General features: G+C 36.8%; 1 protein-coding gene across 1 annotated transcript; it reads right to left on the bottom strand.

Moving 5' to 3' along the window:
* Positions 1 to 2412: 2412 nt before the first annotated feature.
* Positions 2413 to 12434, bottom strand: LOC124633087 (ubiquitin carboxyl-terminal hydrolase 31). The gene is made up of 14 exons (XM_047168182.1): positions 12004 to 12434; positions 11247 to 11438; positions 10885 to 11019; positions 10539 to 10673; positions 10354 to 10457; positions 10088 to 10208; positions 9592 to 9739; positions 9206 to 9352; positions 8793 to 8977; positions 8320 to 8426; positions 6571 to 6702; positions 6030 to 6125; positions 4889 to 5958; positions 2413 to 4732 (listed from the first exon to the last, which is right to left on the bottom strand). The coding sequence occupies exons 1-14, from the start codon at positions 12337 to 12339 to the stop codon at positions 4692 to 4694; spliced, it is 2949 nt and encodes a 982-aa protein (XP_047024138.1). The 5' UTR covers positions 12340 to 12434; the 3' UTR covers positions 2413 to 4691.
* Positions 12435 to 12706: the final 272 nt, after the last annotated feature.

Here is a 12706-nt window from a genome sequence, read left to right as displayed (position 1 = left end):
TGTCTGTCTGAAAATCAGGTAGGTACAGAGATTTTTAAAAAATAAAACCTGACATGGGATTAGCTCTTTCTTCCATTGCTTTACATGAGCTGTTACTAGGGGCTGAGTGCGAGAAGTGAGTAGGTGTTTGTTTCTATCTTTCTATGTTTGGACATACCTACTGTTTTTTCGATGTTCAGTAGGTAATTTTGCAACCTGTTGCGGTTACGTTTTAAATAATAAAAAGTCACTTTTATTGGTAATTAAAATTAACCAAAACATGCAGAACAGGTAGGTACCTACTTTAGTACATATCTAGACACACGGCAGTGTGTCCGCCAAGTTCGAGCAAAAAAAGCGTCACACCGGGGCCGTGGGTTATATTACACGAACCATTTCGGGCCAAATTCGACCCCCCTATAGCTTGTGGCACATTAAAGCTTGTGGCACATTATAGCAGCACCGCAACAGCACGGCTGCAGCACGGCGTCGTCTCGAATTAAGACTACGGCGAACGGACAGCGCGCCAACCACGCGCTGTCCGCTCGCCGTCGGCGCGCCGGCCGCGCGCCGGCCGCGAGGTGTAAGCTTGCTGTCACAGCAAACTCAATATTATTTTAAGACGATTATGATTGATGTTATGATTGAACACGACGTAATGAAGTTGTTTCGCTGCCGGCTCGGAGTCGGCGCGCAATTAGCACGTCGTTGGCGCGCTGTACGCATGAGGTCAGCACGCGGGCGGCGAGTCGAGTTGTGTGGAAGCGGCAAGCACGCTGACTGCTCGCCGTTGGCTTTTTCATATTGACATTACGAAATATATTATAATATACACGATTTAATGCTCTAAATTGAATGACAACTTAAATGCTGGTGTGGAGCCGTGCTGTTGCGGTGCTGCTATAATGTGCCACAAGCTTTAAACTCAAAATCTATTTTATTTACGCATATCAAATTTCTAGTATCTGTTGAGACCCCCTCACTTAACTAAAATACAAAATTTCATTAATATACCTATTGTAGGTCTTGAGATATTGACGTCGGAAAATCGCTATTTTTACTATACACTCACTGATTGACTGACTGACTCACTGACTCACTCATCAAAAACCTAGACCACTTCCAATGGTCGTATTGACTTGAAATTTGGCATGGAGGTAGGTCTTTATGTCAAGGTAAAGGGAAAAATCTGAAAATGGCCAAGTGTGAGTCGGTTTCAAAATAATGAAGGTGTAAATTTATACCCGGTGTAAATTTATACCCCTAAGGAACTAAAACGAACTAAAATCTATATTTATATAATATATCTTCGAATGGTTGTACCGATCTAAAATTCGTTACAAAGGTTTGTATTTAGTCAAAGTAAAGTAAAAATCTGAAAACGGCCAAGTGTGAGTCACTTTCGAAAATAACGAATGTGTAACTTTGATCCACATGATAACATGTCGTGTCAGTCAGTTGGTAAATCTAGTCCATTTAGTTAATCTAGTTCATTTCTTTGTAAGAAGCATAGTGCATATTCAAAAATCTGAAAGATAGTATAAATGAGACATTTCCTTAACTAACATAATAATAAGAAAAAAATAAAATAAACAACCTTACAAAAATAAATGAAATCCCACCCAAAACAAAAATGTGAAAGACTGCCAAGTTCGATAATATGGGAATGCTTCGCCTATAAAAGTGAGATCTGAATAAGTACCAAGTTCCATACACATACCTCAGTTAAAAATAGTTTTTAATGATGTTACTTGGCAAGTTTTAATATAAAATTAAATACTTGATTCATTGCGTTTAGTAGGTTTATAACAAGGTGTGTGAAAACTTGCCAAGTAACATCACTAAAAACTATTTTTAACTGAGGTATGTGTATAGAACTTGGTACTTATTCAGATCTCACTTCTTTTATAGGCGAAGCATTCCCATATTATCGAACTTGGCAGTCTTTCACATTTTTGTTTTGGGTGGGATACATACTTACGGCTGTAAACATATATTCATTCTAGACTGGCTCTTAGAGAAACAGAAACCAAATTATATGACTGGTCATAAGTCCTATTGTATACCAATCTATGTGTATCTAATACCCCAATAATGGCGATCCGGAATTAATTTGGCTGAACAGCATTTGTACGTGTGCGAGCTAACCATTTATCAAGTTAGTTCAAGGTAGGCACCTTTCGATACCGTTGTCTGCTATTTGACGGGTCTTGGCATAAGTTATGCCGTGTCAGTAATAAAACGGGGTGTTAGTTAGGCGATCTAATTTTATCAGCTGTCAGATTACAATCTATGTTAACTAGAAAATTGCTGAACAACGATCGATTGTGAGAATGACCCGCAATCTCACATAAATAATGTCATTATTATAGTAAAATGCTTATTTAAGCTTTTACGTTTTCTACCAGCCAGGGTTAAAATGAAACTGTAGGATTTGTGGACATAACGCTTATATTGTAACATAACATGGTGAAATTAAAATAAACATCTTTAAATTAAAACAACGAACATAATACAAATATTCGGAGGTCGACCCATTGTACGAAAATCTTATGTATATCTTTAAAAACGTGTACAGTTAGTTTTTGAAAGTCGAGAGAAATCCCCTTATGAAACCATTTGCTCATTATTACTTATCAATTGTATCTAAAAACACAGATTTTATAGAACTGTTACATAAATCTATTTCAATAATTTTCTCACGGGCTACCTCCGAAGACTTATAAATAAATTAATCTGCGATCATTTTTGAGAGCCAGACATTTATACCTATATATCATTAAAACATAATCAACTTTCCAATACAACAAAATTAGCATATTCTTTTAAATTAAGCACTTCGGCAAATATCCAGAAACATTTCAGCATTGAATCCATTGGGTGACATTATTTTGACGATTTAGCATCAGTTAACAAATAGAAGATAGATGGTAAAAATGTGGCCTCCATAGGTATTCATTTATCTTAAAAATTGATAACTTAAATGAGGTTGAGACTTAATGGAGAATGAGGTCCACCAAGCCCTTAAATTTTTGATAATTTACCGTTTGTAATATAAAATCAATGCTAGAAATGTCTCTGAATAATCTCTTTATAAGTTTTGTATCCTGACAAAGTAATGGATCACAGGTACATTGTTTAGGCCACGTTAAAGTACAGGCTAACACAGATGGCGCACTAGGAGGTACGTAGCTGCCCTTCAGACGACCCGACCCACGGAGCCCCTTCGCACTGCGGTATCTGTCTTCTTGGTTGTGATATTAACAACAATATGTCTTTTAATTAAAATCAATTTCTATACAATAAATTAATCAAAAATCATCACGATAAAATTCGTAAAGAAATTCTAAATCATGTGCATTTACAAATAACCCTTCCTGGAAGTCGGGTAAAAAGGAATATTATTTACAAAATATCTTTAAATCCGAATTCAAATATCAGTTTAGGTAAATAATAGCAAATCACATAAATGAACATACATAATTCCCACGTATATGTACAACAATTTGTGAATATAAAATATTTAATAAATCACATTGTCCTTGCGTACTTCTTGCAAGTGGTATTATTATTTATCATCGTAGACAAATATCCAGCAAAAAACTCATCACATACAATATCAGTTATCCATGAATAACCTATACATGTAATATTTCGCTTACACATATGTATGTATATTGTAATAGCTGTACAAATAGTAAACTTTAGTTGCTAAATGAATTTTATTTATTTTCAATCTTAAAATCACAACATCTCTAGGGCCAAGGCACAAATGTGATTACTTATAACGCCCTCTAGCTACGTTAATATAATTCAGGTTATGATTTTATCTACAGATTGTATGTTAAACATGAGATTATTATTTTACATTTGACAGATAAAATAAGTTTACTTCAAATTACTAGGGCATGATTGGTCCTATTTGTTCAACAAATCGGTAAGCTAAAAATGTAATATTGTCGATATATGACGTATACAGGAATTTAACGAAAAGGTAAGGCCTCATTATGCTTAGAGACAATATCAACGATTCGGTAAAAGATAATATCCCGACGTAGAGTGCTGTATATAGAAGTGCCGCTACACTACGTAACTAGCTTTACTACCGATCTTACGAAGAACAAGCAAGTAGTGCATCTTAGCTATTACTAGACATTACACTGCAATGTAATGCAACATTAGTCAAAGGCAGTGAAATCCATTAATTAAATTTTTTGCAAGATACTTCTAGCTAAACAATAACTTTCGCCTCCAATTTATTTTAATATCGTAAATGGTAAAATATATGTTCTATGATACGATATAAAATTACACATATTTTATAAATAAAATATTTTGATATTCTACCGGCGTTACTTCCACATTTGCTCTCTTCGGGATAGAACCTTAACAATAACCATCGTCTTTCGTGGCTTAATGGTGAATATAGAAAATTCTAATATAAACATTATGGCCTACGTCCCACAGTGGACGTAATTCTGTGGATTATAATAATGATGAAATTGAAATAAATATGGATAGCGAATGCATGAAAATAAATTAACTACAGAAACTACGAAAAGAGCCTCTGCAATATGCCTTATTAAAAAGTTGCGCATTCTTGTACAAACGAACCGTCAGCTACACAAAATCTTCAGATCTAAGTTCGAATATAACATAAATAATGAACAGTTGTGTAAAGTATGGTATTCTTCAGACCTCGTCTGTTGCTCTCATGTAGATATTCGAGTTTTCCAAACGGCAGACTTGTCTCCTGTAAATGTAGATGTAGCCATATAGATACATGGAATATTTACAGTATATGCATAATAAGCTACTTAATTAAGTACCCTGGTGTCTTTTACAGCTCGTAAATATATTTAAACACAGTACAACATTTAAAACATGGACATGTGACAGAAATACTAACCTGTCCTATGAGATTCCCCTGTAACATGGTTGGTATGCCTAGGAACAATGAACTTTGATTCCTGGAACATGGACAACATTAGATCCTCGGTGGTGGGATGATATTCGACTTCGTTAATGCTAGCTACAAGTGGAGAGCTCTCATAGTTCCTGTTGGTGTCCCTGGTGGTGGGCGTGGCGCCGCTGGACCGCGTGGGGTAGTCCACGGACCGCGGCCGCCGCGTGTCCACTGGAGTCATCTTAGGATTGACGTGAACATCCTTGTGTATGTACGGCTCGAGTGACACGCTCGTTTCGTTTTCGTTTTCGCTAGTGTCGTCAGCTGCGCTATTCCTGCTGTTCCCGTTCACTTCAACTATGAGCGGCCGCTGTAGCGCCGGCGACTGCACTACAGGATTGTGTATAACAGTCACACACACGGTATGCTTCACAGGAGAAGTCACTTCACTAATGCTATCGTCGGGAAGACTGGCAACACTTCGGGACAGTGAGGGGCTGTGCGTGGGAGCTGTGATATCAGACTCCGAATCATGCTCATTAGCAGGCGGCTCTATCTTAACTTCTTCGATAACGCTCTCTTCCTTCACCTCCGTTAATTCGTTTACTGTTTCGGTCGTTCGTTTCACATATTTAGGCATACGTAACGCCCAATGACCGTTGTGGTCGTCAGAAGAACAAGAATGTGTGACAGTTGGTTTTTTGCGCTTATAAAAAAGCATATAAGCCGTGTTATCAACTAGTTCACTATAAGCATTTTCATCATCGACTGGTGTGACTTTGGAATCATCGAATTTGTACCAATGGCCGTCGTAAGGGTTTTTACAAGCTGCTGTGTAATGTCCAGTCTCGAGATCATCTCCGTGGTGGTAGCAGATGGCATACAGGTCGTACATGTTCTCGTGCGGGTTGGTCGCGGGCGTCTTAGAATGCCGTCGTCTAGGAGATCGCGAGTGTCCGGGCGACTCCGCAACTTGCATGTTCCTTCTAACGAGATGCGGAGTCATATCGAAATCGTTCAAAGGGAACTCTACCATTGCTGTTAACTTTGTGCTCGTACGACCTTTGGCTTGCCTGAAAACATGTCGTTTTTAGAAATAATCGTATCAAACTATAAGTTTAAAGATTAATAAGACCATACTCACTGTCTGAACCGCTTTAAATGTATTACTAAAATATCTGGAAGTGACCACAGACCCAGAGTTTTCACCACAGGCATATACCGCTGACACTGGGGACATCTAAAATTAAACATTTTTTTGTTATTTAGTATTACTAAGATAAAAATACATAAATAAGATGAACATCTTTAATAAAATACATTTTGGATATTCAGAGTATATTTCTTGTAGCGAGATGTCCCTAAATCATGCATGTAGTCATGCACATAAGCTCTTTGGAACATATTTTCTACAGGCCCAAAAAAGATGAAGAAATAAATGAAATATACCCATATTAGTCTTAAAACCTGACCACATTATCATAAGAGACGAGATTAAAAAGTACCTAACCATACTCTGTCTTACCACAAAAACTTTAAAACGACAGTTTAAGACTTGTCTAAAAAAATGACAGATTATGACGTTGAAATAAGGTCCATTTTGCAGCCACACTTTTTTTATACAAGTCTCAGACACGTGTTTAAGTTTTTGTAGTAAGGCCAACTATGTTTAATATTCACGTTACCTCCATGCGTCTTCCTGCGCGAGATGCTCCGCGCGCGTGTAGTGCGCGAGGCACGCGTGCAGCGTGAGCGGCGCCGCCGACCCCGCCGCCGACACGTGCACCTCGCACGACTCGCTAGCCTCGCGGATTATACTGACACACAAACATTACGAGGATTATCCTACTAATATCCGCAATCGAATATCAAGAAACACACAATTTAGCTAAGTTATAAAACCACGCGAAAGGTTGTAATTCAATACTTGAAAAAAATAATATTTCTCACCATACCGATGGCGATTCGCAATTTAGTTCGGATCAAAAGTAGGCGTTTGTGGCCATACTGTACGGCCCATACGGTATGGCAGTTGGGGTATGAACCAAACCCCAACAATACCAAGAAGTCTCAATGGTTCCTTCCAATTGGCTAAACCTGACCAATGGCGAAGAAAAATCTCATAATAACGAAACTGAGCCCAAACTGGAAAACCTTACCTAGTCTTACGATCGCCAATGTTTAAATCAAACATTTACGTAATATGATATGTCATTTAATATTTCTAACAATCGAAAATGCTTGTTTATCGTATTTTTATGTGCAGATAGATACGCTCTATAAATTGCGTGGTATTTTAATGTCGTCGTCACCGCCCCCATGTTATTTCGCTACATAAATGACCTACCTATAACCCTATGTAACTCTACGTATCACATTCGTTTGAGCACATTTTTGTGTTGAAATAAAGCTACTTGTTTTACTCTTTTTGAGATGGGAATTCATCTGTGGGTGAAGAGGGAGGGAGTGTGAGACTTTTACTTACTTTAAAACTCATCTTTGAACTTTCTGGAGCCCTTCAAGACCGCAGTAACTCATTCGAATAATTCCACAAACCAAACTATTACATTAATTTAATGTCGGTACAGTCATAGTTTTGTCATTAAATAAAGCGAGCATGATTTGTTTTTAGACCGGATGTGTAACCGCAATATGACTGCGCGCCCTTCTACTAAATCCGCGGGAAGTTCAAGGTTGCGATATCGCGGAACTTTTATCGAAGTGTGGGTGGTACACTGATTGGGATTAGGTACTAATGTATAGACTAGCAATTTTTTTATCTATGTATAACTTTTCCTTCCTTTATCTCATACTATCAACATATACCTAGCAGATTTTTTACCTATGTAAAAATTTTCCTTATTTACTAGGTAACTGCTTTATCTCTTACTATTAACACATCTATACCTATTGATTAACCCTGTTCATCGGGTATTTCGTACCTAATCACATTAAATCAAACGCGTTAATATACTGGTTAATACTATATGTCGAGAAGAAAAAAATTAAATAAGTAAAAAAATGGATTTTTCAAACAAAGTAAATAGAATAAAAATATGCGAGAATTGGAACACCATTCATAAGTCGGTCATTACAAACAACGAAAATTCTGCCTTGAAAACTGACACTGTCAACTGGTCAAAACATTCGATACTCCTAACTTTATCTCTGCTTTACACATGATGTTGTAAATTATGAAAACGAAAAATGACTCCTGTGGCCAAACCACTGAATGAATTAGTTTTTTTTTTTTTTTTACAATTCGCCATGGTATATTATTAAGTGTATGTGATAGGATTACAATGTGATTAGGTGCGAAACATCCGATATAGATATATTACCGCTAAAGCCCAAAGTGCGGCTACACCTAAGTTTAGCCAACTATCCCAATATTGGCGATTCAAAGAAAGAAATAGAAATATAGATAAAAGTACCTGTCCCTATGCGCGGCGTCCCACAGCAGTTCGAGTCGTAGATGAGGATGCTTGTCGTGAGCGCACAACGCCTGCTCTACGTCCAGAGAAAATAACGGGTGCGGAAGCTGTAAGGAAAATGAAAACAAACATTATTTTAACCGACGTAAAAGCAAAGAAGGAGCTGGTTCACAATTCATTCATGTGACTTTCTTAGTACATTCCTATGTATGATGTCACAATTTTTTATCGAATTATAAACCGTCATGTAACTTCCTGGATTGGTCGTAACAGAAAGGACGATCAGAGTAAAACCTATCAATTTTTAACCTTCTTTAAACAAAGTTGGAGCCTTGGCAATGCCATAGATTACTTTTTGACAAAAATAATAACAAGTAGAGGTTTTGTCAAATCAATTCACCCTTTTGGTTACATCTTAACTAACACGCAAATCTATTTTCTACCTTTAATATTAACATAGCTTTTGTAGTTACCTCTGGCTGCAAATACGCGGGATCCCTAGGGCGATGTGCCTCAGCGATCCTGGCGCGGAAGATCTCCGGCCCCTGCGAGTTCTCCAGCACTCGCTCGGCGACCACCTGGCACATCTCCTTCAGCATCAGCTTCTGCAAGTCCTCGTACGAGATCTCGCGAGGCACTTGCATGGCGTAAGGCGAACCTAATGTGGCAAAGGTAAAATACATCATATATTATGAACTTTAAAATTACAAGTGTGGATTTTTGTTTTCTCTTTCAAGAAAAACACTACATAAAAAATTGCATTTAGGCCACTTTCCATCTAGACTTCCACTTTGGAGCGCGAAAGCTCGTAAGACAGAAAGTTATATTATAATTCGATGCTGAAAATCGAATCTCTAACTAGACTATAACGTTACTGAATACCAACCGAATCTTTCTCCTTCCAGCAAATTGACCCATAAGATGAGGAGGTAGGGAGTGGTCGGCGTCTGCAGTAATGGCGGCGCTTCCATGCAGTATAGAGCGCCGAAATCTATACCCGCCGCCTCCCAACCCGCTCGGGCGTTGCACCAACCTAGTCATACAAAAAGTTTTTGTTAAATAAAAAATATCTAATGGGAAAACTGTCTTTAAATATCCACTTTCAAAGCCTGGAGTTTCAATTTACTAAAGGTGAGTTTCACCATTTTACTACAACGATAAAACCGTCAAAGCGACGAAATTCACCAATGGGCGGTAATTTCACGACTAGTCATGGTTTGGTTATTGTTATAGTTAGATGGTGCATCTCACCCTAAGGATCAAATTACATACCCATTTCATTAATTTCTGCCATAATGATGTGGTCCCTATCAATCCCTGTGTCATTGTGTAGTGTTGTCCGCAGTTCATCCATGGTCATGTTTGGTGTTAATTCCACACCTATTCGCACTTGCCGTGGCTGCTGATTCACATACACTACCTGCAAAGAAATAGTACATTCCATTATTTTTTACTGAGTGGTAGTCATGCAGCGAAATAATTCGCAGATTTCATATAGTACAGTTACCAAATGACAACATTACTCATTTTTATCTAAATAGGAAGTAAAAAACTGAATAACATTGAAATAACAAGTGACATTACAAACAAAGCGTCACTTTTAACTCCACATAGGTACATTTTGCAAATTCAAATTCAAATCATCAAAAAGGTTGGTATGCGGACTGACCCCAATCATGTTTACAATGACATGGTTTTACCATAGCTATCACTGTTCTTGCATACAAATGTCCCACAGATAACTTTTAATAAGTGCAAACACACTTACATTGACAGGTAGTGGGGAGGGTTGAGTGGTGGCCAGTCGAGAAGGTAGCTGCACACTTACACAATGGAATGGGTCAAATGTACATGATGTGCGCTCACATTTTGCACATGTCAGTGCTGACCTGAAATTAAAATTACATTATATAATAACAATAAATTAAGTATTAATAAGAATTGTACAACAGGACTAAGGCTGTAAAGGGACATGTAATTCTTCTTCCACCCTATTCTCATATAAAACTGTAATATTTTCAAATGTTTTGTTACCTGTACTGAGCTTGGAAAACAGCCTGTACAAATGAGCTATTCCTCCTTGCATGATTTGCTAATGTTTCAGCTGCAACCACTTCATCAGGCTTACCACATGTATTCTGTTATGAGAACAACAATAAATTAGTTTCAAGACAACAGCTTTTAAAATACAACCAATTTTCCATTTGTGAATGGCTTACCTTAATTGTTTTATATTTTTTCTTAGTAGCTGTATTTAAATCTTCATGAACTTTATCTAATAGCCAAAATAAAAATTCTTGTGCATCATGTTGACTGTTTCCCCTATATTGTGTGCCATGCCTTTCCACTGCACTCTACAAATATAATTAAAATTTCAAATAGAAAGTTTATACATAGTATTAAACACAACACTTTCTGAAACAAGGTCAGTAGATAAAAACTTGTCATTAGCTTATACTAAAAATAAAAACAGTTCAGGTGAAATTTCTATTGAGTATCAAAGTACACTTCCAATGGCCATACAATTAATAGACTGCAGTATTCACTACTAAAATGATTTATTACCTTAAAAGCAGTACTCATATCAGGTGTATAGTGACATGCCCAGAGAGCTTTCAAAATCGCTGCCAGTTGTTCAGTTACCTCACCCCGAGTACCATACTTCTTAGAATTTATTTTATTCCTTTTTTGTAGATCCACCTTAAACATAAATTTAACAAATTAATGCTATATAAATCATTTCTATTTCATTTGATTATGATGACATCCTGTTATCAATCATCAGGGTTATAGGACTTTCAAAAGGCTTTCTATTGCCACTCCCTGTGACCTTAAGCACAACATGTTATGTACATCAATTTGAAGGACAGATAAGAATGATCAACACCTGTTTTTAACACAATATGCTAAAATTACACAATGCTTACTTTATAATGTTCCAAAACAAAATATTCAGCAATAACATCAGTATGTGAGAGACATTGTAGGACAGCATTCATGTAGCATGTGTTGCCATGGTTCTTTATGCCAGTGGCCGCTGGAGTAGAGCCTGGGGGCCATGGTGGATCCCCACTGCATGGAACACGCTCACCATTCATGAGGACAGGTGCGGACTTTACCTAAAAAAGTTATTAGAAACTTTAATATGAATAAGTAATCAAAATATAAATTATTTTGTTTGAGGAGGTTGCTGTGTAAGTGTTCAGAAATAGGTTTCACTTCTCTCTTTCTGAACATTAATCGAAAACAGAGGTTGCCTGTTCAGACACATCATCAAACTCGATAGTGCTTTAATAATAGTATAAACTATTGCAATAACAAAAACTATGTATAATAGTACCATGAACTAGTTCAAGAAAGTATGTAGTTTTAATAAAATATACACATTGCTTGCCACCGTTTCATATTCTATTGAATAATAGATAGAATTAGGAATAGGTAAATGACAGATTGTATTATGCATGGATTTTTAAATATAATTATGTGAGTATTCAAATAAGTTTTATTAGGTACATTAATATTCAATCTCAAATACATAACATTGTGATCTCATTTACCACAAAAGGAAGACAATAGAGTAACAAGTAGGTAAGGATTTACTCCCGATTGTTTGTTATAGGAGTAATCTTTGAATATAATTTGGAACTAAGTACATAGAGTGAAATATTGTAAAGTAATACTTACGCCTGATACGTGAACAGTGCTCATGTGTTGCGCTATCTTGTTTAGAAATCTTTTCCATGATGGCCTTCTAAACAACTTCCTTTCTACACCATTCTCGTCTTTAGGAGCCTCTGAGAGTGTGGAACTGGCACTTGCTGGTTTGCTTTCATTTTCACTGCTCTTATTTTTGCTGGATCCAGGTTTCGTAGTTCCGAAAGGATTGCGAGGCAGGGTAAATGTACGTTTTAATCGGGATCCTTCCACCTGCTTCTGTGTCATACCGTTATCGGACACTTCATTGATCAACTCACTTTCTGAACAAGACTTTAAAACTGATGATAAATTATTAGTAGACATATTAAAGAAATAATCGTTATAATTTCACATTTAATATATTTTTAAACAAAAAAATCCAATAGAAAACATTGATATGTCACTGACGTAAACGCCATTTTGATTAATTTCTTGCAAAATGCTAATAAAAACCAAAAACTGTAGTCTATGAATGATAGTGATTTCAGATACTAATACTTTATGACTAAAGCTGAGGATACATTAGGTTTCTACGATCAAAAGGCGATAGTACGGTGGCACAAAGTTATTATTGTTTTTTAATAATCCAAAACGTCTTGTTCGCACAATAACCAACAAAAACTGAGTCATCAAGAGTACTGGCTGTGTACTGAACTACAACGATGAAAAATGGTACTTTCAAATAAAACCG

The sequence above is a fragment of the Helicoverpa zea genome, chromosome 9 (genome assembly GCF_022581195.2).
Source record: "Helicoverpa zea isolate HzStark_Cry1AcR chromosome 9, ilHelZeax1.1, whole genome shotgun sequence".
NCBI lineage: Eukaryota > Metazoa > Arthropoda > Insecta > Lepidoptera > Noctuidae > Helicoverpa > Helicoverpa zea.
This window is presented reverse-complemented; position numbering and strand designations above follow the sequence as displayed.